This window comes from Berghia stephanieae, chromosome 2 (assembly GCF_034508935.2).
Source record: "Berghia stephanieae isolate SIO BIC M18660-M18661 chromosome 2, UCSD_Bste_1.3, whole genome shotgun sequence".
NCBI lineage: Eukaryota > Metazoa > Mollusca > Gastropoda > Nudibranchia > Aeolidiidae > Berghia > Berghia stephanieae.
This window is the reverse complement of record NC_088361.1, coordinates 93,103,140-93,129,639: the sequence shown is the minus strand read 5'-3', so window position 1 is coordinate 93,129,639 and position 26,500 is coordinate 93,103,140. Positions and strand designations below refer to the sequence as shown.

The window sequence follows — 26,500 nt, the reverse complement described above, 5'->3', positions numbered from 1 at the left end:
TGTGGCATGTAACAATCAGCTGTTCCTTACAATAATAGTGAGGTTTTACGTATGTTAATAAAAAGTATAAAAATGTGTTAAGATCTATACAAACTTATCTTTACCTATGATTGTCAATTTATTTTAAAATAACAGTTCATTTTGATTATCTGATCATTAATCCTCCCCCCCGACCCCTCCCGTCCTTTTCAATGCATTTATGACGATTTTTTATTGTCAAAAAATGGATATTATTTATTTTTTACTATTATTATTATTATTATTATTATTATTATTATTATTATTATTATTATTATTATTATTATTATTATTATTAATAATAATGCAGTGGTGATCAAGAGTAAGATAAATACACTGATATTATATGATTATTACTAGTATTAGTATTACATCGATGTCACATGTTTCAACTGATTCACAATGATCATTTCTGTTATCCACGATGCTTCAGTTGTTCAATAAGCAGACCATTTTCAACAAATTTCTATTTTAAATAGTATTAGCTATCTGGTCGGCGTCTTTCTTTTTGTCGCAGCACTGGAGAGAGAGAGAGAGAGAGAGAGAGAGAGAGAGAGAGAGAGAGAGAGAGAGAGAGAGAGAGAGAGAGAGAGAGTGTGTGTTGGTGTACATAAAACTAATTTATGAAACGTTTTACCACGAAACAATTTTCATTTTACCACCTCAGTTTAATCTCTCATCAGTTCTCTCTGACAATTAAACTTTGAACCTATAGCTTTAACACAGCTACATCATTCCATCTTCACGATTCGCACCTCATCGCGATATTCTTTTATGTTGACTCGTGGTACGGTCAACGGGGTTGAGAGAAGAAGAGAGATATTGAGTGAAATCATCAAAAGCGATGTGATCAAAGCTGGTGGATGGTTGTGTTACATCAAAGACCAGTCACTGGTCTACAAGGCCTATCATATTCGTGGGTATGTGTGATTTGAGTAGGAGGAGCTTTCTTGACTTTGCTGATGACCGACTGGTGGACAATTGAAATTAGAATTGTCCTTATTCAGCAGCCAATTGGAAATGGGCAATTGTAAAAAGCTGATTGGACGCTCCATGGAAAGAAAGCAGTTGAGGGACATGGAAGGAAATTGCCGGAGAGCGTGGAGTGGGGAGGAGTAAATTATATTGAATGAATTGATAGTAATTTGGGGCATTGGGAAGTTAAATAAAACTCTCGGAAACAGGTGATGAGTCAATTCTTTGGCCGCAAATGATTCAGTAAAATTCTTTATTCTTTCTTTCTTTCTGTTTTAAATTTCCTTTCTGTCAGAGTGGACATATAGGCGATTCCAATTTTTTTAAAACGGGCATTTAGAATGGTATTTTAAAGAGAAATTATTGCGTTTTACCAAAATTAGCAGGCGTTTAGGTGATAGCCACTATATCATTTTCATGAAAATGATCATTATCATCATCATCATCATCATCATTATTATTATTATTATTATTATTATTATTATTATTATTATTATTATTATTATTATTATTATTAATATTATTATCCTTATTATTATTGCAATTATTATCGTCATCATCATTATTATTATTATTATTATTATTATTATTACTATTATTATATAGTTTAGATCTATACAAACGTCAAACGAATGCATATAACATATCTTTTCCTAAGAATTGTCAATTGCCATTACTAAAACCAGTTCGTTTTGATCATTTGATCAACAAACCCCTACAATGCGGTGATCACACATTTTTTTATTGCTGTCAAAATAGGATATTGCTGTACAGGTGAGCGGATATCTCAACAATGCTTCATTACAAAACGACTTTGATTATATATTTCTTCTCTGTGAATATTGATGATTATTGCAGTATTTCTCATTTATTTGTATAAACTCAGATAACTATGTAATTTTTGATTATATCGTTTGAAGTAATTAAAATTTCTGACCCATTTTTATGGTTATTTCCTCTAAAATCTAATCCCAAATGATCTACTAAAATTATATCAAATAAAAGTATGTAAATCACTAGTTATGACTCTAAAATCTCTTATTGCACATCTCATAGTATCTTTACTACGCTACTTTGAATTTGAGAAAAAAATCATCAAAATTTGAAAAATTGCTCAGTCTCCCTTTCGGCACAGGCCGTGACTCGCCATCTGTTATGAACTAGCGTCCGGCAAAATTTACCTGTCGAACTAAAGTGAAAGCAGTAAACGGCTGTGGTCATGAAACAAACTAACACTACACTAAATACATGGGTCGGCTGTCTGAATCGTGTTTTTTTTAAATATTTTTTTAATGAGTTTCATCAATGAAGATAATAGAATTGGCTTACTTCTGGATTGACTGTGAGATAAAATTCAATTTCAAAGTCGTACTTGTGGAGACCTTTCACCCCTAGGCCATCTGCAGAAAAGCTCAAACTTTCTTCAGTTAAAGTAACTTCTAAGTTCTGGAAAGTAAAATTCATAATAACTTGATATTAATCATTAGATGTTTAGCAAATAATCCATAAACAATTTAAAATGTAAAACACAGTGATTCAATAAAATGTGAATTATATGAGCATGTACATATTTCGCTGTTATTTGTCATGAAGCACAATTAATACGTCAAACCAAAAATGTCCACACTTCAATTTAACCACATTGTAGTACCAATGAAGTGTTCAGATTTTATTGAATCACCCTGTATTAAAGTACATTAAAGTTTCGATGCAAGTTATAGAGTTGTTAAAGATCCGGTTGATTCTGATCACAACCTCTGATTGGATGACCCTGAGTTCTTGGAAAGCGCACCAATATTATGCCAGTCTCTATAGTGTGGAGATGTTTGTCACAATATGCTTTGGGTCAAATATAGAGGGTCTATACATTGGTAATGAGACCAGGGAGTCATGACAAAGCCTACCTTGTGGTTATCAAGTCAAGTTTTCAATTGAATGAACCTCCATTCGGACACCAACATTTCAACATTAGTGGTGTATAGAGTAAATGAGTGGAACAAGAAATTATTTAATTCACGGTAAAATTAATAACAGTATATATTTATATATGCTTTAAGCAAACATGATGAAAGAGAACAATTTTTCAATACTTTTGCAGAAAGAGATTGATGATTTAAGACAATAATGACATTACCCTTACATTAATGGGGGATTTCAATGCAAAAGTACGTTATATCTTAAAGCACACATCACAGCAGAAGACTTAACTAAACTATAATCCTCTACCACTTGCAAAGATTGTGAACATCATACTTTCGCAACGCATTCAACATAAATAAGACGAAACAAACAGGAGGGCACAATTCCATGCTAATCGTGCCTACAAATAGAGAACATATAAAAGTCCACTTTTCCTTATCTTATTACTTCTGGAATGAGGTGGGGTTGACAAGATGTACCCTGCCCTGTATTCAACCCAATTTAATAGTTTTACTTGGCGTGATGTGGTGAGAATGTCTTCTTAGCTCTAACTCCAAGTCCAAGATCAAGAACAGAAAACAATGTCACATTCACATTGTCATTGAGGAATGTGGTAAACCGTAACAAATTGTAAAGGTCTCTGTTCTGAAAACTGACTGCATTGTGAAAATTTGGAAATTTAAGGCTGAATATAAAAATAAGTGCGGATTTTGCTCATCAATTGCAGCCGTACAGATTACGACAGATATAATAAGATAGAGATAGGTAGGAATTATTACAGAATCAGAAAGTTCTGGAGACTGGTACTGGAAAATCATCCACTCCACCAATCCATATCTATGACACTCAATTTCTTTTTCTTTGAAACACACCTCTACATTTCGCAAATCCACCTTGAGTGTGATTATTTTGCTAGTTTGTCCCCAATATACAAACGGGCTCAAATTATTTGATGCCATTTTGTGAAGACATACAACGATCCGTTCGTTGGATGCAAAGTACTGAACTCCCGGTTTCTGTGACAGTGAAGGGAACCAAAACACTTGATCGGGATACCAAGTTCAAGGTCACAAGAGTGTTTGAGGTTGTGTCACAAAGAGTGTATCGAAGTTCTCGTCTAGTATGACAACGTTTTTGATTATTTATTCTTTCCTTAACAGCAGTTTATTATTTAGGGACATGTATGGAGGAATCGAGAAGGAAAAAGAAACGGTGGAAGGAAGAAAGCAGAGGGTTGGAGGAGAGGGAAAATTTGTCAAGCTTCTGAGTCGGACCCCCCCCTCTCTCTCTCTCTCTCTCTCTCTCTCTCTCTCTCTCTCTCTCTCTCTCTCTCTCTCTCTCTCTCTCTCTGTGTGTGTGTGTGTGTTATATAAATTTAATCTGATAGTTCTTTGTTAACTTATTGTATGTATGAAACATTACCAATTTTTTCTTTCTTTAATTTCCGTTTATCTAACCCTCCACCTAAACTATGGATGAGGACGATGATAACTTTTATTTAAAAATAAAAACAATTTTAAAAAGACATAGCCTGCTGCATAAAATACCTTTCAAATAATGGTGAAACATTTAAGATTTTTACCATTATCAAGGTTGCAAATTGTTCATTATGATGACACATATCTAGATACACTTATTTGAAAACAAACATCAATCAAGAGAACAAAAGTAAATCAAAGACAAAAGAAAAGCACTGACATATTAGGGGTAGCCTAAAAAATGTTTAAAAGTCGATCAAATTTCTCGAGTCACCAGGAATAGTGTCAACGTGTGGAAGTTGAAAATTATGATTTTTTTTTCTAAAAGAAATACAATTTTTTTTTTAATTAAAAAATATATTTTAAAAAAAAAGAAACTATAATGCCCAGAAAGGAGCTCGAATCCCTAACTCATCCCACTCCGGATACAGTTACACTGTGCTTAAACAGCCGGCCACCTCGCCTTTCGCTCTCGGTCAAACAGTTTAGTCCTTAAATAATCTCTTTAAATTGAGCTTTTATATAATGCAATATCCACTAAATGTACCCAAAGCGCTTTACAAGGGGTCCCTGGTCAACAGCAACATTTAACATATAGGACGGGACCAAGGACTACTATTCAGTATAGCAGTCCTTAGGGGACGTACACTCCTCTAAGCTTGGTGAGAAGTTGCCAGGTACCAGTAAGAGGAGACACTGGGTGCAGGGTTGCCAGATTATTTTTCAAAAAAATGCCAGGGGAAGACTCAAAAAATGCCAAAACACTAAAAAAAATGCCAAAGTCTGTTGACTCCCACCCCCACTAAGAAAACTACTCACATTTGATAGACAATTTACTATCATATCCTGGTGGCTTGCGTGTTTTCTTTTCTTTTTTTTTTTTTTTTTTTTTTTTTTTTTTTTATTATACTAAATTTCCTGTTGGGGTAATTTTTTACCTACTGACTACTAAGTGGAGTGGTAAACCACTACACCACGGTTGGATTTTAAGAATGAAAAAGAAATACATTAACATGAAAGGTAAATACGTAAACAGTTAAATAATTATTGACAATTAAGAAAACTTACTGTTTCGTGTTTCTTATGAAACTTAATTAAGAAAAGGTGTCATTTGAAGTATAATATACAAGAAAAGAAAATGCCAAATGAAAATGCCAAATGCCAAATGATTTTTCTAATGCCAAACGGTTTTCAAAAATGCCAGATTTTTGGAATCTGGCATTTAAAATGCCAAACTGGCAACCCTGACTGGGTGGCTGCGAATCGGCTTCGGTCGAGGAACTGCCTCACGGCAAGTGCGCTTCATCAGTGGGGACTTTCCACCTGTCCAACATGTACCCGCTGTGGGCAAGAACCTGAGACGGCAGAGCATCTAGTCGAATGGTGTGTTGTGACGATGCTACCAGGCTGGTTTGCGACGGTGCACGAATGCGGACCGGACTTTGTTGATTGGGTCGATCGTCATAACATAGTAGTGTGAAACCCATAAGAGGCTGTTAGGCGATATTACCATTTTTCGGACAAAGACAAGGCTGTTAACCCCCATGTACGGATTTTATCCTGAGTCCGCTGAGAGAACGTGAGTAAAGAGCCTTTTCCAAGGACTGAACTATGCGCCGAGCGAGGCTCGAACCCAGGACCTTCCGATTCGAAAGCGAGTGTGCATTCAGTCCACTGTGGATGGAAAACACAGTTCCCTTTTTTTTCCTGCCGAATCACGTTCGAAATGAATAAGGGAGGTAACTACAAAATACAAATTAAATAAATATGTTCGTAAACTTGTCGTGCATTTTGTTTGTACCTTACTGGACTGGATATTGACAAGAAGGGATAGAAAATAACATTCTAGACTTAGAAAACAAGGTAAACATCATGGATTCACACATTCTAACATAATTTTATATTGAAAGTATCAGTCGGACCTTTCTTCAAGTATATTAAGGCTTAAGAACAATGTGAATCTGTTTGAGATGAAAGTTGAAGTTGAAGTAGGTACTTTGGTAAAAAATTCAAATTGGATTGAGCTCAATGAAACCTATATAATTTTAAAGTGCTTTTCAACACGATTCTAATGATACCAAAATTGTGAAAATCAGATAAGAAGAAGAAAAGTTATGTTGGTTTAAATGCTGAAAAATGGTCTTCTATTTGCCTTTGTTATTTACTGACGGACTTTGTGACCTGAAAAGTGTTGCATTTCAATTTCCGGTAGTAACCACCATTTGGATTTCAAAAGTGGTCTAAAATGGCAGCTAAGATTTGAGTAAGGATTTTGCTGGAACGAATTTCATGGATGCGGTATACAACTTTGCCCTGAATTTGATTTTATATAAAAGTTAAGATGTTAAATAAACGAGCCAGCATGAAATTTTGATTTACCAAGTTCTAATCTTTTAATTATCCAATGCTAAATTATACCCTATTTTATCCATAATCAAAAGTTATACTAAATTGTCATTGATTTTTATATAAACTACACCAAACGATAGAGTAATTTCACCTGAAGAAAATAAGACATCAATCATTAAAATCCATCCATAAACAAAAAATCGATGGAACTTTTTCTGAGACCCATCACTCAAAAGTCCAAAAAATCGGGTCACAGCCACTAGCCCATTTATCGGCTCCCTGCTGGAGGGCCAAATGGACGTTTACCAAAGTACCTAGTTGAAGGAGAGAGTGAGAGAGAAACTGCACGGGAGCTTAGACTTAGACTGACTTAGACTCTAGTATTAGTATTAGTAGGGTACTTAGAATTTAGAACTTAACTTTCACTTCATTTTGTCAGTGACACTGTCAGTCAGCCAGATAAAAAAAAAAAAAAGAAAAGATCCTTGGGCCTTTGACCACACCCACTATCTAGACGTCTATATGAGTGATGTCGCGCGACGGTTCAGTGCGGAAGGTACATCTGATGTCATCTTAGCTGAACTGAGAAAACGGCCATTATTATTATTATATTTGATAAGTGACTAAAATAGTCAAAATGCGTTTTTTTCAATTTTTGACTTTTTAACGTATTTTTCTATCATAAAATCGTACCTTTTTCCATTAAAAACGGTCTTAAAGTATATAAATTTAATTTTTAAAGACAGTATACCCTGTTTTCACCCATTGAAAGAGGGATCATTTTGACCTCCGTTGACGGCTCTATAAGCTTAGCAAAAGGACGCCAATCTGGTAACCTATAACTTTTTCTCAAAGGAGAACTCCATTCCTGCCTTCGCAATGCTATTTTTAGCCCATTGACCCCATCTTGTGGTCAAATTATAACCCCGAAAGAGTGTAGTCAAATTACAATTATGTGTAAACAGAAGTAGACATTGCATAGTTACCAATGAAAAACCCCTTGAATCCTTCTCTCTCATTGGTCCTCGGGATCACATGGTCATAAGTTATGCAAAATGGCCGCTTACGCTGCACGATTGTTGTTAGAGTTCATTTTGCAAGAAATTCAAAATCTTGCTTCATTATAAACTTAATTTTATGAGATATTTTGTAAAATGAATAATTTAACTTGTTAGATTCGGCCGATAATTGTATTGAGATCGTCAGAGTCGAGGAGATTGTGGTGTTGTGGGCGTGAGCGTGATCGTTCCGCTTGCCTCGAATGATTCGCTGAACGAGTGGTGACTGGAGATGAGAGGATGGAATGTGGGGATGAATAAAATAAAGAGCTAGTGGATAGACAGATAGATATAGATGGTTACCAGGACCGGAGGACGAGATAAAATGAAAAGATTGACTATGGAATTAAAGGGATTGTTGGAAAATGGAGGAGGCAGATAGAGAGAGGACGAGTGGTAAGGGAGAAGGAATGAGAGACGGGGGGGGGGGGGGGGGGGGGGGGAGGAGGAAGACTAACAGAAAAGAGTTAATGGACAGACCGATAGAGCTATAGTGAATAGGAGGAGACAAAATGAAGAGAGTGATTATGAAATTAAAAAGAGAATGATGGAACAGGAAGTAGAGAGAGAAAGAGAGAGTAACGGGAAAGAAGAGAGGAAGAGGAGAGAGTGGGCGGGAGGGGGGGGGGCATGCAGGAGGATGTTGAAATTGATGCGGAAAATGAAAGAAAAAAAACCCGAGTGGGTGAGGACCCTTTCCTTTCTGAGTGCAAAGAACTGTTACCAGAGAAAGTTGTCAGTGCTGATTCACTTAACTCATTCAAGAACAGACTGGATAGCTATTGGAAAAACCAAGAAATCTTCTATGATTAGAAGGCTAGCATCACATTCTGTCTTCACAGTAATCTGCAATCGTAAGAAAAAAAGATGACACCTGAGTCCAGCGAAGAGGATCATTGAGAATCTGCGCTGGAAATTATCTCTAAGTATCTAAGTATTTTCACCTTACGGTGACAATTGTGTGGTAGGCTATTTTCGGAACTGTTCCTAGTACGGTGATAGTGATATCTTGGAAGTGATAATGATATCTTGGTTGGCTATTTTAACAAGCTATGTTTCAGATAATCAATGAGTGTCTTTAAATACGAATTTTATTTTATGAGTTCTAATTACAAGTTTTAACGAGCATCAATACCAGGTTTTAATATAACGAGTGAAATAAATAAAAGTGAGTGTCTACGTACACGGTAACTTTAGGCAGTTTTGTGAGCAGCAACAGTGGGAGTCAAATTGTGACCCAACTCGCCCATAAATTGTCGTTCGCTTTTACTAAAACAAAATTTTTTAGGGAGGTTCATTTAAAGATGCATAACTTCGTTATAAAGAGGAATATCGCAGATATTTTGGTATCATTATTTTCGTTACTAACCGGGCACCTAGCCTCAGGATCTACGTACACGGTAACATTTATACACGGTAACCTTGAATCTCGCCTTTAACCCTCTCGTGTTCAGATTCTTTTTGGGGGAGTAGATAATGAGTTCCCTATATGGCCATGTCAATCATGTAGACATCCTTTGATGATATAAGCCTTCTCTTTGATATCTGCAGTCGCCTTTTCGTTTTCTATGGTCACTCATGGCTATACTCCGCCCAGAAACGATTTCATAGGTCCGTGCATCACCAAATTTCAAACTTTTGTTCTCGTGAGTTCTTAAGTTTTTTGACCGAAGAACGATTGGCTACTGAGCATCTTGACCCTTCAACGATTGGTCGTTCTGGCAGCTCACGTGTCAACAGCCGTCAACAATGAATTGAATCATCGTTGAGGCAGTGGAAGACGGCCATGGAATAGTTGCGTCACAATCGCCACGTTGATGAATATATTATCCAGGCATGGTTGATAGGTAACAAAACCAAATTATGTTCTAGTTACATTTGAAACAAACAAAGTACGAGGGCTCTTTCAGAAATAACCGAAAAATGCCCATTGCTCAGCAACCCGTGGAGATTTTTTAAATTCTGTAAACGACATGATATTCCTTATTTCCTTACGGATATTCCCAGAAATTATGAAGTGCATCATTTTGCACAATGAATTTCTAGACGATTTTAAAGATGGCGGCCCACCTTGAAACTTGGTCAAAGGAGGAAATCAGAGCTGTCATACGTTTTTTGAACGCCAAAAGTCTGAATCCTACCGAAATTCATAAAGAACTTCAGAGTGTATATTGTGAGCATGTTATAAGCCGTACACAAGTAATTTGTTTGAAGCCAGCCATTCCGACTTGATAGACAGGGAAGGGAGAGGGCGTTCGATAACTGCGACGTCAGAAGACAATGTGAAGGGAGTTGATGAGCTTATTCGTCAAGACAGGAGGTGGAAACTTCATGAAATCGCAAGCAGTCTTGAAATTTTGGAAACTTCTGCCCATAGAATTGTATTTGATGAACTTGGCTACAGAAAAGTCAGCGCAAGATGGGTTCCTAAGCAATTGACAGACAATCATAAAGAACAAAGATTGGACATCTGCAGGGAACTTTTGAGAAGAAGCAAGAGCTCACGCAGGGTTCACGGGCATACTGCCAACGCCGGCGGAGACTTTCTAGGGTATGATGTGACTTTTCTTGACAGCATGGTCACCGGTGATGAGACTTGGTTGCACCATTGCACCCCAGAAACAAAGCAATATTTGATGACATGGAAACATCCATCCTCACCTGTCGCGAAGAAATTCAAAGTCATGCGGTCAGCAAAGAAAATAATGGGAACTGTTTTCTTGGACAGTCGTGGTGTTATTCTGTTCGAAACCTTACAACCTGGAGAAACAATCAATGCTGCAAGGTACTGCCAAACTCTTGACAAGCTTAGGGAAGCCATTCGCAGAAAGCGCCCAGTGCAGTTGACCAACGGGGTCATTTTGCAACACGACAACGCTACACCCCACACAGCACGAGTGACGCAAGGTTGGCTAGAGAAATATGGATGGGAGATTTTTCCACACCCACCACACAGTCCAGACCTCGCACCATCTGATTATCACCTCTTTGGGCCACTGAAACGTGAGCTGGCAGGAAAGCGCTTTGATGTCGATGAAGAGCTTGTTGACCATGTGCGGAAATGGCTACAAAACCTTGACGGAAATTTCTTCCGAGAGGGTATCTATTCCATGGTGCGGCGTTGGCAGAAGTGTGTCGACAGACTTGGCTGTTACGTATAGAAATGAAGGACGAGTCAAGGTATGAGCATGTGCAAGAATTTTGTTGATAGCATAAAAAACGCGGATTTTACAGGCATTTTTCGGGTAATTATGAAAGAGCCCTCGTATATCACTGATCTCGTCTCTGGAGATATAAAGAATGATATAAAAATCAAGAAAATCGGCCGATAAATAAAAAAATTGCTAAAAAAAGCTAAAATAAACAAAAGCAATTTTTAAAATCAAATTTATTCGTAAAACAGTTGGTTTTCAACCGATTTTTATGAAACAAAGACCAATGTACTTCTTTTTTCAAGCTGATTTCAGCAATGTGACTTTCAAATTCCTCAGAATTATATTTTTACTTTTAGATTTTAGCTTTTAGGCCTACTCAATAAGGTGTTATATTCCTTGCATAACAATAGCGTAATACATCGGCGGGGAGAAGCGTCCGAAGCGTCTTTGTTTCGGCCAGCTGGATAGATAGCCTGTGATTGGTCGAAGACTTTGAGACGCTTGATTCACAATTTTACACGAATGGACGGTGGCGGTCTATCAAAGAGGTGTAACAAATTTATTTACCGACTATTTTTCTTGGTGCTAAAATTACAAAGTAATAATTTCGCATCAGAAAAAAGAACTCTGAAGTTCCTATCTCTTTATTACAATAAAATTGATAACTCGAATGACAAAATCGACCTACAAATAATTATTCACAGAATATTTTTTAAAGTTTACAATAATTGTCTTCAAAGTCATTTTTCATCACAAAGGCGTAATTTTTTACCGATTTTTACCAAACAAAGTGCAATGTCAATGATTTTCACCCACAAATAAAATAGGATCCAAATCGCAATTTCTGAAACATATTTTCTTTTCTGTCGGCAAATTTATAAAAATCAAAGCTGAAAACACCCTGCGGCAGTGACAGGGCCTGTCATTTCCTTCACAACGATTGGATTTTACTTACTGAGGCCAGTCTTGACTACCCCGCCCATGAATATTATGCCGTTGTCGGGTTGAATCTTAAAGAGTTAATGGGTTAAATTGTAGGAAGTGTGAATTGCCAAAGAGTGAGTCAACAGCCAAGGAGTCAAATTGGAACTCTTCAGCTGTATGCAATGATTTAAGTCAAGCTTTGATTGGCACGGATTGGAATCTCGAATCCCGTCACTTTCTTCCAATCGTTCATTCCTTGTCAATAGTTATGGAAAGGACCGAGACCACACACTCGATGGCATTTGTATTAAATTTTTATAAGACTTTTTATGAATTTCAAGATGATTTAAAATCATTTCAAAACAAAAATTACTGTTGTTTTTGAATTCAATGGAAAAAAGAAAACAGGACGAAGTGACAAATCCCTGCCAATGCCAAGTTCTAGATTTTTTAAAAAGTAGGATTTCCTTTGTTTTGAAGGAAATTATAGGGCAACTAGATCAATCCTTGGCATTTAATCGTAACTAGCTAGTAGACGATTTATCAACTAGCAAGGTCCATGACAAAAAGGGGAAAAATGGGGAGAGAGAGAGGAGAAAATGACAGAGAAACATGCAGTGAGGAAAAAATGGCACACAAAGAGAAAAGAGAATATAACACAAAGAAACAGAGAGAGAAAGGAAAATATGACAGAGAGAGAGAGAAGAGAAAATGACAGAGACAGACAATGAAAAAGAAGAGAAAATGACAGACAGACAATGAAAAAGAAGAGAAAATGAGAGTATCAATTAATATTAATAATAATAACATCACTCCGTGGCAATGCATCACTTCGTGACACTAACATTACTCCATGGCTGTTAAAAGTACACATGCGTAGTTGATGACCTGACGCAGTCCTTGTCAATTGACGATTTGACAATTGTCAAGGTCCTTGGCAATTGACGCTACCTAAATTGTATTGTTTGATTTTTTAAAATAACACACGCACACACACACACACACACACACAGAGCGAGGTCTATCCATTGCTTGTATTGTAGCGGCAAACCAGTTACCGGAGCTACGGTGTACATAGATCCTGAGGCTAGGTGCCCGGTTTCCGTGTACGTAGACACTGCCTAAAAAACCCCCCAAAAAACGGAATTATAAAAGACACAAATTTTTAATCTGCTTTATCCAAGCTTTTTAAAGCTATGAAGATAGACATAATGTTGTCACCATTGTTGACATTCATAGCTGCTTTGTGAAAGAAAACAAAAGAAAACTTCCGCAAAGTAATACAATCCAGCTTTCATCCCAGTGATTAAATAAAAAAAAGTCCAACTAAAGAAAAAACGTGTTTTGTCTTTAAAATTTAACCAAAAAGAAAAAAAATATTTAGGCAAACAAAAAAAGAAATGATTGCCCAAATAAAGACGATAGCAAATACCTAAAATCTGGAGAGAGAAAAACAGTCACGACAGGGAGTCGAACCACAGACTGTGATGAAGGGTGAATGTACAGCCCATTGAGCTAACGGAACCCATGACAGTTGGGCGTAAAATTATATTTATTTAAAAATCTCAGTGGGTAGTAGTAGTAGCGCTCGCGGTAGTAGTAGTAGGAACTCAGTGGATGGTAGTGCTTCTGATTGGTTGATACAAATACAGTGAAAATAGCCTCCTTTACTATTTTCACATTAAGGTGATAATAGCTTGGTAAACTTTTTTCACCATACGGTGAAAATAGTCAGTCCGATATTAATATTAGCCACTGCTTTTTCTTTTGTATTTATTGATGAGTGTAGTGATAGGGGTATGTAGTATGAGTATGATGATGATGGCATAGTGGACAATTTAAAAATAATAATTGTAGTTATAGGTCCCTACTGCCAACTTCCCTATGGGCAGATGGGTTACAATTTGGCTCTCACTGTTGCTACTATTCCGACATCACCCATTGCATCCAAAAAGCTCAGTTGAAATGTTACTTTGCCCAACAGCTTTTCCTTTCATCATGTCTTTTCAAGCAGCCTCTACTTCATCTCTCATGATTGTTGTACCACTACTGTTCTCTGGCAAGTCGTTGGGGAACGTGTTCCTGTCATCGTCTGCGTAGAGATTTTCGATATATTGTGCGCCTTTATCACACTCCTGAAAAAAGTGGGTGCAATAGATTGTGATCAACACCACGTGATCAGCATCATGAGCCAGATCACAAAGATCCTCCTACGCATCAAGTGAAAATAATGAGGAATAAGATTTCACCTGAGATTGGTCGGGAACAATTCAGCTTCATGAAAGACAAAGGTGCTGTGAATGCCATCTTTACATTAAAAGCAATATTACAAAGGTCTATTGAGAAACAAAAAAGCCTATACCTCAGCTTCGTGGACCAAACAGCGTGTGTAAGATTGGACAATGAGATCTCGGGTTTTTTAATATATAAAAAAGTGTGAGACAAGGATGTGTTTTCTCGCCAGACCTTTTCTACATGTACGCTGAAATAATCTTCCGTGAAATGAAGAAGTACCAGGAATCTGTGTTGGAGATGAGAATTTGATGAACCTGAGGTGCAGTTCTTATGGCTTACACTCCAGAAAACCTTCAGATATTCTTGACAAATCAGTGGCTGGTAGCGAAGCAAAGGGACTTTTGCTGAACATCAAGAAAACCAAATGCATGGTCGTTAACAAACAGAACCAAGATCTATCTTTCCACCTCACCAGCAAGGGCGAAACTATAAAAAAAGTTTCAATATCTTGGTGCATTCACCACGAATGACGTTAGAAAATTTTCAGAATTAAGACAAAGAATAGCGATTGCTTGTGCTTGTGAAACCTTGACTCTAGACAAGGAATGTCTGTATATACAGATTCCTCTCCCTCTCACACACATCCAGGCGTCTAGATGCAATTCCCCCTCCTTCCTTTATTTATGTCTCCCTTACAATTTTGTTATAGCTGTACATTTGAACCAGACATTTATCAATCTACCAATATGTTAAGTTATGACTTTTACATATGTCCAGATCCTCAGATTCCTCTTCCACCACAAGAACCATCACCATGAGTCGTAAGCAGACGCCAAGTGAGTTCTTGAACCAGATTCGTGGCAGGCCTGTCATGGTCAAGCTGAACTCAGGTGTCGATTACAGAGGTAAGCATGCTGACCTGTTTATCAATGCTTTTTGTTTGAAGTTATATATATACAAAAATAAATCAGCTTAGAAAAGGAACAAAATACTAAACAAGGAACATTTTTGGTTCAGAACCTTTCTTCCACCAACAAAAAAACAAAACAGTTAAAACGTTAATACATCATATTAGCTACAGAAAGACTAGATGTGGTAAAAACCTTTCCACTGATAACAAGCCAAATTGTGACAGTTATTTAACTAAATCCTTATAAGGTAGTTACAGGAACAGACGTTGGTTGTGAACAATACCATTGCATGGGCGATTCTAAGCTTCACTCTGTCCCCGCGGAATTATGCCATATTTGGGGCAAAATTATGCCAATATTATGCCAAAAAAAAAGGAAAATTATGCCATAAATTCGACATTATGCCATAAATTATGCCAAAAATCCGACATTTGTGCATGTTCTTGTGTGCTTTTGCAACCCCAAAAATCTAATTTTCACAATAAATATGAATACTGATAGGTTTAAAAGCTACATCTTCATTAAAAACGACTAAAAAGCAGAAATATATAACAGACTATTGCTTGTATTTTTTAGGGTCTTACTGCGCTTGCAACACATTAAGGTCATATCAGCGCCAGTAAAGAGGAAGAAAATGGGATAGTAAAAAGTTCTAGAATTACAATTAATAAAGCACCCAAGAAAAAGTAAGACATAGGGGAACTAGGAACAAATCGGGATCAGATGTAGATTCCAAGAGCATACCACCAATTTACTTAGTTTGAGATCATCTATAAGTTTCATCCGGACACAAGCACAAAATCCAACAAAGAGGAATACACTCAAATGCTTACATTATACATTGAAAATAACAAATATAATAATACATAACAGAGAGATGATTTACGAGGAAAAAAATACAAGGCCAACATTTTCTGTAGAGAAAAAAAAAGAGGCAATTTTTTATTTTTTTTATTTTAAGCTTTTTGCTGACGGATGCGGAGTCGGATGCGGAAGGCCACAGGATGCGGCCGCATCGGATGCCGATGCGGCCGCATTTTCCTGGAGGGACAGTTCACTAATCAGATGCAATCAAGTAGTGCTTCAGAGCCATAAGGTCCTCTTAGCTAGAGTATCCTGGGTTTTTTAAGTGTTAAACGGACAATAGCAATTGCTTACCATCTTTGGATAGGATGCTAGTCTATCACAAAGTACTTTTCATCCTATCTAACAGGTCCTGCAATCCAAGCACCACTTGGTGAACAGGTAGGGGAGGATTAGAAAAAAATTCTCGACTTCACCTGGAATTGATCCCGGTCACCTTTGCATGTGAAACTAGTGCTCAATGAACTCAGTTACAGGGATCCCCAATTGCATACATTAAGTATCATTCAAAATTTGCTGTTATTCATTTATTAACATTTTTGTAATCTCCAGGAGTACTCTCGTGTCTAGATGGTTACATGAATATCGCCCTTGAACAGACGGAAGAGTATGTGAATGGTCAGCTGAAAAACAAATATGGTGATGCCTTCATTCGGGGAAATAATGGTGTGTTTTTATTATTATTTAATTGATTTAAATGGATAAGCAACCATAATTTGATGTTGTTTGATCTCATTGAAAACCTTTTTAGAAGTAATACAAACCCCCAAAAATCAAGACTAAAAGCAGGAGAGAATACTTTTTCATATTTTGGTCCCATAGTCCAGAAGGCTTAACTACCTAACCTCAGAATTTCAGCATCCATGAGTGTCTTTAAAAATAACTACATTTAATTAAATTAGATTCCTTTAGATATGTGAAAAATGGGTGTATTAGTTTCTGTATTGTAAACACTGTCAGAGACCTTTGCTAAGGGAAACATTGTTATTATTATTATTATTATTATTATTATTATTATTATTATTATTATTATTATTATTATTACTACTATCTTTATTATTGTTTTAAGTATAAATCCAATTTGATATGTGTGCTTAAAATTCAAATTTAGATTAATGTGCATAGTGAAATGATTGCATGTCATTTTTATTTTTAAAATATGCTATTAATTATTCATTTTTCTTTCTTTTTATTTTTCAGTGTTGTACATCAGTACTCAAAAACGGAGATGAAGTGGGAGGAGTCTTTAATAATTCACTGTTGTTAATTTTTCATTTTTATTGTCATTGTTTTACATTCATTTGCATATTGATGTTATCACTATACCAGTGACCAGGTATCTTTTGTAATAATTATAATAAACGATACAAGTTTGGAAATGCCAAGATAGTTTTGATTTTTTTAAAGTTCACAAAGTTTGTAGTACTGTCAACATCATAGCATTTCTCATTTTGTCAGGAAAAGTTAACTTTGTATACACTTAAATCAAGATAAAGCCGTCACCACCGAACAAGAAAGATTGGTTGACATTAAGCAAAGCTAAAGTTATACATTATCAATGGAACACAGATAGAGAAAGGAAAATTTGGGACCAACAAGACGTGTTGATTTTGAGCAGAAGTTGACTTTATGCGGATTCCACAACTTTTTACTTATTGTTTGTTTGCATGTTTTAAAGGGTTTTACTGTGCTTGCGACACTTTTAGGTCATTTCAGCACCAGTAAAAAGGTAGAAAATGGGATGGTCAAAAAAATATAGATTTTCATTTGTAAGAAAGGAGGTTTTGACGAACAGCGCTATACAAGTACAAGTGTAATTTATTATTACATATTATTATGTCATATATTGGCTGTTTAAAACGGCCCCTACATTTATCAAGAAGTCTTCAATCTAAGTTGTCCTTCAGAGCCATTTAGGTCCATGGAGCCAGAGTTTATCCAGGTTTCTACAGCGTGAAATGGACAATAGCAATTACTTGCTACCCTTTGGATAGGATGCCTGTCTATCACAAAGCACTTTGCACCAGATCTAACAGACCCAACCACTGGGTGGATAGAGGGGTCTGAAAAAATCTTTACTTCATTCAGGATCGATCCCAGTCCCTTTGCGTATGAAGAGAGTGCTCTACCAACTGAGCTATTGGAATCCCTAATCAATCTGAGACTGAGACCTCTTTGATATAGTTTTCTGGCTACATAAGGAGAAAATTTTATTTTTTCAGAGTATGGCAGAGTTAGTCTCATGTGTGTAAAAGATGAGCCTTTCTTATTCTTATAAACAGTCGGTCTGATGTTCGAACCTCATCTGTGACAAGATGATTTTTTGAGATGCCTTTTTTCCCCGTTTTCTTACCTCTTCTCACCAAGGGAAAACAGATATGGGGGATAGAAGACACAGTAATAGTAACCTCTCCACTCACCATCAGAGGTCAAAAGATGTTTTTTGTTTTTTAAGGGTTTTACGGCGCTTGCAACACATTTAGGTTATATCAGCGCCAGTAAAAAGGAAGAAAATGGGATTGTAAAAAGTTCTAGAATTACAATTAAAGCACCCAAGAGAAAGTAAGACAAAGGGGAACTGGGAACAAATAGGGATCAGATGTAGATTCCAAGAGCATACCATCAATGTACTTAGTTTGAGATCACCTATAAGTCTCATCCGGACACAAGCACAAAACCCAACAAAGAGGAATACACTCAAATGCTTACATTTATATATTCAAAATAACAAATATAATACATAATACTTAATAGAGAGGTGATTTACAATGAAAAAAATATCATCTCCCAAAACAATAACTATGCATTCGACTGTTTCCCTCCCAGCCAGGACAAAACCAAGTTATCTCATTCCAACACAAAAACAGAAAGCATGTTTGAAAACAGATATAAGGGGATAGAAGACACAGTATGTAGGCTACCTCCCTGCCCAATATGGGAGGTAGGAACCCCTCCCAACGAGGTCAAAAGACCTCGTCGAATAAACAATAAATATCATAGTAGTTTTAGCCTAGATAATACGCTTCAACAGTCGTAATGTCACTTCCCTTGTAACGACGCATGGTAACTTAGTAACTGGCTCTAAACTATCAATCAGTACAATGGCGGATGCCCTTATGAAATATTTATCCGACGAGCATAAACGCGTATCCAGAGGGGGGAAAAACGTTATAAATCTGATCATGTTTTGACTTTTACACATTCTGATCACAAGACATATGAAAAGTTCGAGTTTGAGCCAGCATGAAGAATGAAAAGTACAGATTTTCTTTGTTTAGAACCACAATGGTCGCCGTTGCTGGGCAACGTGACATCAGACTATTGAATCCAATTGATGACGAAGTCCCAGGGTAGAATTTTTTTCAGAGTAAGGTACAATAGTGGTTCTCAAAACTTGTATGGTACTTGGGGAAAAGGCTATATATAAGCTTCCAGTTGACTGATGGAATCTGGAAAGACATGTATTTTACAATTTGGCCAGAAAACTAGTACTTCAAATATGTTTTAGTTTGTTTTAAAGGGTTTTATGGCACTTGCGTCACGCTTAGGTTATATAAGCACCCGTAAAATGGAAGAAAAAGGGATTGTCAAAAATATCTAGAATTACAATTAGATCACCCGAGACAAAATAAGACAAAGGGGAAATGGTTCAAATAGGGAACAGGTGTGGATACCAAGAGCATTCAACAATGTTGTTAGTTTGAGATCACATAAATGTCCCATGCAGACACCAGCACCGGATCGCACCAAGAGAATTACACTGAAATGTTTACAAGATATGTTCAAAACTATCATGATATAACAGAGATTATTTACAAAGAAAACAATAATCTCCCAATACATTTTACTGCTCCCTCTCTGACAAGGGCCAGGACAAAACCATGTAATCCCATTCCAAGGCATACAGAGAACAACTCAGAAAATATAGGGGGACAGAAGACAGCAAGTGAGCACCTGCCCATCATTGGAGTTCAAATGATCCCACCTAAGTCCTTCAAATATCAATCGATTTAAATGACTCTCCTCATCTTGGCAAAATCTCTCAAACCTGGGATTTCGCGGAGACCAATGTTTGTGAGGTTATGCCAAGATGAGAGTCATTAAAATCAATCAATATTTGAAGGACGAGTTTTTTGGCCAATACGACATCTGGTTAGTGGCAAGACAAATAACACGGGTTAAAATAATGTAACAAAAGATACTCATTTCAGTTCATAAGACTTTTGAAACTTTAATTCATCAAAGCAAAAATTACACATTGACTTATATTTCGATGTGTACCTTCTCTTTCTTGATTAACGTTGAGAAGAATAACACATTTTGTGTTTACAATCACATTCAGCATCTTTTCATTCAAGGTTGCCGTCAATTATTTTCTAAACTGGAAGATGCAGTGTTATGTTCTGGTCCCGCGGATTTTTGCACAGCTTGCGGCAGCAAAATCAGGGAAAATTTTCTGATTTGCATTGTAACCAAAAAATCTGCACGTTTTGCAAATGATTGGCAAATTGATTTTGATTTTTTTTTTTTTTTTTTTTTGGTGCGAAATTTGCGTTCCCCACGGTGATTAAGGAGAAGTGTGAGCCAGGGCAACCCTGAAAGCTTTAATTTTTCTTTATTATAACAATTTAATTGACAGCAATTTTTAAAATTGTAATTTTGTTTTCCCAACTTTGTGCCTATTTCCAAATCTGCATAATTTCTTGCAAAATTATTTGCCATTTTTTACCAATAATTTTGAGTTTGAAATTGCGTAATTCCGCGGGGATATTTTATTACATGGGTTGCATGCAGTTAGTTGTAAGGTGTGATACAACATAGTTAGAAACCTGTAAAGTTTTGCAAAAAAAAATTACTTATTTTCTTCTGCAAAATTTTGAAATATTTTTTTTCAAAAAGCCGCGGGGTCAGTATGTTGTATGATGAATGAGCCTTTAAATAAGTAATTTTTGGCCTTTAAATCCGCTATCTGTCATCTTCCTGGATATCATTGGTCTTAGTAGGCCAAAATTCATGCATGATATGGATTGAATATTAAAATTTATTGAGATGGTGATGGTGACGATGATAGTGATAATAATGATAATGCAATAATAATATCGATAATGAGAGTTAAGATGATGATGTTAATAATGAAATTAAAGATGATGGTGGTGATAATAATAATAATAATAATAATAATAATAATAATAATAATAATAATAATAATGAGGAGGATGATAATGATTTGTTTTCTTTGGTCTATATAAGCTTTAATACTTTACACTTAACGTTGTTATGGGCGATATATCACATTCATAGAAATGGCACAATCGATATGAAAACTGGAACCAATTAACAGTGACCACCAAAACTGATTTGTACTAGTGGCAAGTTAACGATTACGTTCCTCGAGCCTAAACGATCGATGAACAACGAGAAAAACAAAAACAAGATATGTCCTCAGTCAGACGTCGCCACACCACGCCCGGTGCGCGAACCACAATAGGCTTCAATAGTTATGACGTCACTTCCCTCGTAATGACGCATAGTAACTGGCTCTAAACTATCGGAACAATGGCGGACGCCCTTATGCAATATTTCTCCGACGAACATAAAAGTGTATCCAGAGGAGAAAAACATTCTAAAAATGATCATGATTTGGCTTTTATACATTCTGATCACATGACATATGAAAAGTTCTAGTCAGCATGAAGAATAAAAAGTACCGATTTTCTTTGTTTAGAACCACGCTGCTCGCCGTTGCTGGGCGACGTGACATCAGACTATTGATTTCATGCCAAACAATTTTAAGATAAAACGTTGCCATTTTGTAAATACGATAGATATGATATGTACGAGCATGGAACTACTAGATGATAAAATGATTAGATACACCAAATTAATAATAATATTATGATAACATTGATGCTATTGTTGAAAATGATATCAATGTCCACGACCAAAACTGACTTGTACTTACTAATGTGTACACAGATACCAACACGGATTTCATGAACGTGGCCATCATTTTGATAAAATGATTAGATACACCAAATTAATAATGATATGATGATAACATTGATGTTAATATTGAAGTCGACGAGTAGTCTTATTTGCAGATCTGATAACCCCAATTGTTATGGGCTCATTGTTGTACTGGAATTGCTCTCAAACCTACACAAAATTAAATACTTCATGACAACAATGTCAAATATGGCCCATAGTTAGGCTCAGTTATCAGACCTGCAAATATGTACGCCGGTGGAAGTCTATTCATAGTAACGTTCATGGAGTATTGCCATCATGTAGATTGTTAAATTGTTACGGTCTCATTGTTGTATTGGAAATACTTTCAAACCAAATTTAAATAATTACATTCTATTACAATTTACAACAACGTCAAACCAAGCCTCCTGCCCGTAATTGCTTGCGTTGGGTTACCAGACTTGCTAATTTGTACACGTAGTTTTGTATCTCTATTCATTTGGGTCAAATGAGACACCTCAAGGTTTGTTTGGGTCCACGTCTGTTGATAAAAGAAAATAATTGAAAAATAGGATTAGTAAAAGATAAAAAAGAGAATATGTCGATGTGCTCATATTTGCAGGCCTGATAACCATACGCAATTATGGGCTCATTTCAACAGTGTTGTAGTTGTATGGAAAATGATTGCGTTGTTTCCAATACAACAATGAGACCATAACAATTTGGGTTATCAGACCTTGACATATGTTCATCAAAAACTATTCTTTAATGTTGAACGTTGCAAGTTGGCTTAATAATACATCATGCGCGTAAGATTTCGGCCATTATTATAAACAAAGGAAGCATTTCAAATTTTTAAAAAAATCATATTATTAATTTTTTGCTTTGAACTTTGACACAATTTAGGGCCATAACTATCTTGACTTGAAGAAGAATAGGGATGCAAAGAGACGTTCATTGAACATCATCTTGAAATGTATAAATCTATGGACTATTATATAGGGGTGTGACTCCAAAAGACAACCGCACTGAAAAGAAACAAACCGATTTTCTCAGCCTTCATCTGCACCAGAATATTTCCACAGTGATATTTTGAAAGTATATGTTTTTTTTTTCATCAATAATTCCATTAAAAATTGAAGAGAGGCCTTCTTTAAAAAAAAAAAATAATGAACTATTTTTCGGACATGACAGCGTGGTTAAATTGTCTTTTTGGTACAGTTTAGCTATAGTTATTAGAGCGTGATTCTATTAAAGGAATTACTTATTCTTTTCTTTTTTAAACGCATGATTTTGATTTCAAAATGAAGACTTAGTCTAGCGCATTTCCTCGGATAAACCATGTTCAATGCGCTTCAGTCATACACCAAACGGGTCATAATATGCAACCTACTTCCATTTCATAAGTCTCTGATTGCTGTTAGACGTCCTTTTTGTAGAAGCAGTTTTACTATTTTCATCACTGCTTTAGTCAGGCATTCTTGCGCCTTACCCAAAACTACAACACTTGAGATACCCTTGTCACCTATCTGGTCACTGATCACGCCCAACATCGCTTGCTCTTACAAGACGAGAGACTGTAATGCTGAACTCTGTCGATGCCACAATCATAGTTGGTAAGCGCATACTATGGTTACAATTCAAGGATTGCGTTAAACTTCCAGCATACAGTATTATAATGGTGGGTTGTGTCTAAATGGCTAAACTGGAGCCCATGTTTATTTGTGGTTGAACAAACAGTAGCAATTGCTACCCTTTGGATGGAACGCTAGTCTATCGCAAAGTACTTTCCACCAGATTGAACAAATTAATGTACCCAATCACTTGCCGGATGAATACGTGGATCAGCAAAAAAAACAAACAAAAAAAACAAAACAAAAAAAAACAAAAAAAAAACAAACAAAAAAAAACACACAAAAAAAGCAAACAAACAAAACAATAACCCAATCTGGACTGTACCAAAGATCCATAATAGTACTTTGCTCATGAGGTATGTGCTCTACCAACTGAGCTATCGGGGGACCCCCTACCCCTCAGGTTTGTATCTGCAGCTCGCTTTTAATTTCAGACAAAATCCCACAGTTTAAACCTTAAGACTTGGCAACCTGAAGGTTCGTCCTTGAGCATTGAGAAGGGATTTCTTTCACACTCTTTCCACATGTGCATCGAGACGAACAAACATTTCGATGTTTCCTCGGCCACAATTACAGTGTATAATGAATCCTAAAGTAATACAATCACCGTCGTAAATCTATATATTTTATAGACATAGCGAATGAAGAAAAAATCACAATATGTACTATAATTGTTTTCTTTAGGATCTACCTCGAGATCTCGAGGAAACAACATAACCATGGCGTTAGCCGCAGGACCAGCGCTGCGAATTGAGCAATAGGGACTGCGTCTCTTAAGTAAGGTAGTCCCGATAGTTCAGTTGGTAGAGCACTCGCTTTACAAACAAAGGGACCAGAATCAATCTCAGGAGCAGTCGAGATTTTTTTTCTGACCCCCTCCCCTCCCCCTCTTGTCCACCCAGCAGTCTATAAAGTATAGACGGAACGAAATTGACGCCACTCAGCTCTTTGTTATTGTTTTAGACAGCAATTTTAATGATTAGTTCTCACTAAATTATATCAATCAAACTATAAACGTGTAAGGTTACATATTTTTAAAAGATGGCATCAATAGCGACACAATGTTAAAAATCTCACATTTCGGGTTATCTTTATTTAAAATCACTTTTGGGCAACTGAGTCCCCCCGACATAATATCATTTTGAGTCGAAAGGCCATATATTAAAGCGAGCGCCCCATATATTAAAGCGAGCGCTAGCTACTAGTTTATATTATTTTTAATTTGTACTGCCCCCCCCCCCCTCCAACCCGAAACAAGTTATCAAATACTTATTCTCGTTGGAAGCTATGGAAATACAATGACTTTGGGTCTACTCGTTTTAAATAGTTATACTGTTGACATTCTATAGTTTATCTCTGTCCTTTATTTTAAATGTAGATAAAATAGCAAGCTCTATGAAACCAGTACACTTGCACCTATTTCATGACATTTCACTTTTGTCAGCAGTTTCTATTTCGTAACATTTTTGTATGCAATGTTTGGGCATACGTGCTTTATCCAAATTAAAACGTCGTTTACTGTCTGCCTTCATTACCAGTGAAAAAATGCTGCGCATTTTTGCATGACAAATTATAGTTTTAATCTCGCACAATGCTGCCGTTGTTTTAAAAAACACAGTATGTGCAATGTTAACCAAATAGCACATACTGTGTTCTTTAAAAAAAATGGCAGAATTTATAATAGTGTACAATATAATAGTGCATAATGTGTATAATAGTGTATATGTGTATGTTATTGCTATTCTTCACCAGCTGGTAGATTACCGTTTCCATTGTAACAATCCATTAAAATGAGGATTATGCAACCGCTTCTCCATTCAGCTGAGCTAAAATGACAAGGCCGTCTGATCAGAATGCGGCGAGAGAATGTGAGTGAAGAGTGTTTTCAAAGGACTCAAATTTGCACCACCGCCTACAATGGAACAAGAACCTGGGACCTACATGTCCAAAGGTGCCAGTCATACCCGCATAATAAGGACATTGATTTTTGGTCATATTACAAGACCAAAAAAGACGTTTGTTATAATGCAAATGGATACATGAAGGCAAGGGGAGTTCAATGATGGTGGTGTTAATGGTGACAATGACGAGGATGATGATGATGATGATGATGATGATGATGATGATGCTGTTGATGATGATGATGATGATGATGATGATGATGATGATGATGATGATGATGATGCTGTTGATGATGATGATGATGATGATGATGATGATGATGTTGACCATGACGAAGATACCTACCTAAAGCCACAGCCCAAGGAATGAGCGTAGCCTGACTATCACTCACGCTGTCACCATTGTTGTTCTTCTTTAAAGAGTTGACATAGACTGGGGGGTGTTTACGGTGTCGACAATAGCCCGATATGGCAGCTGCTATCACAAACATGAGTAGGACAACGACAGAAACCCTGGGGATGGAGAAAAATAAATCACGTCGATTATTAATGGTTACAAATCAGGGCGTGGGGTTGTTCCAGTCTTTCCCTTGGTATAACTGTGGCGTAGTTGCACACATATTATGTAATGGCTTATTATCGTATAGTGGCTTTTTTTGATAGATAGTAATGATATTCATTTGCATTGTGTTGTAGATGTTAATGATGACGAAAGAGTTCAAGGATCAATGATGATAATTGAATGTACAACATCAAGACATTCAAATAAAAGTCCAGATTCAAAGTTTCATTTCTTACTGCTTTATTTGTTGTGACAAATTCCAAATCCAAATCATGAGCATGGTCATAATTCAATCAGTTTCATAAATTCCAAATCCGTAAAATCAATCCAAATGTAAAGTCATTTTGCCTAAATAGCCATTTTCAATATACGTGGAATACTTCTAAGTCCGTAAAATAAAGATTCTAAGTAGGATGTTAGAACTCGCAGCATACTAGGAAAGTGCAGCTCATAGTGAAGTAGAATGCAGAATAATCTAGAACAGAATATAGCGTAGAATCAGAACACTCTGTTGTATATCCTATTGTAAACTGTCCCGCAATTCATTTC

At 36.4% G+C, this 26,500-nt stretch overlaps 3 protein-coding genes across 4 annotated transcripts in view; 1 reads left to right on the top strand and 2 right to left on the bottom strand.

The window, feature by feature from the left end:
- Positions 1-3,990, bottom strand: part of LOC144965885 (very-long-chain (3R)-3-hydroxyacyl-CoA dehydratase-like) — a 31,214-nt gene extending 27,224 nt beyond the window's left edge. Inside the window, exons 1-2 of the mRNA XM_078901710.1 lie at positions 3,786-3,990; positions 2,323-2,439 (exon numbers count right to left, since the gene is read on the bottom strand). Of these exons, the coding sequence (XP_078757836.1) occupies positions 2,323-2,439; positions 3,786-3,872 (204 nt within the window). The 5' untranslated portion in view covers positions 3,873-3,990. The remainder of the gene's footprint in view (positions 1-2,322; positions 2,440-3,785) is intronic.
- Positions 3,991-5,659: 1,669 nt separating this feature from the next.
- LOC144965884 (U6 snRNA-associated Sm-like protein LSm6) lies at positions 5,660-17,266 on the top strand. Of its 2 annotated transcripts, none has more exons than XM_078901709.1 (4): positions 5,660-5,774; positions 14,890-15,017; positions 16,440-16,553; positions 17,088-17,266. In XM_078901709.1, the coding sequence occupies exons 2-4, from the start codon at positions 14,927-14,929 to the stop codon at positions 17,117-17,119; spliced, it is 237 nt and encodes a 78-aa protein (XP_078757835.1). In that variant the 5' UTR covers positions 5,660-5,774; positions 14,890-14,926; the 3' UTR covers positions 17,120-17,266. The 2 variants fall into 2 exon arrangements, with proteins under 2 accessions (XP_078757835.1, XP_078757834.1); XM_078901708.1 differs by lacking the exon at positions 5,660-5,774 and adding an exon at positions 6,097-6,254.
- Positions 17,267-20,092: 2,826 nt separating this feature from the next.
- LOC144965883 (uncharacterized) overlaps positions 20,093-26,500 on the bottom strand; it is a 27,137-nt gene continuing 20,729 nt past the window's right edge. Inside the window, exons 4-5 of the mRNA XM_078901706.1 lie at positions 25,736-25,902; positions 20,093-22,395 (exon numbers count right to left, since the gene is read on the bottom strand). Of these exons, the coding sequence (XP_078757832.1) occupies positions 22,373-22,395; positions 25,736-25,902 (190 nt within the window). The 3' untranslated portion in view covers positions 20,093-22,372. The remainder of the gene's footprint in view (positions 22,396-25,735; positions 25,903-26,500) is intronic.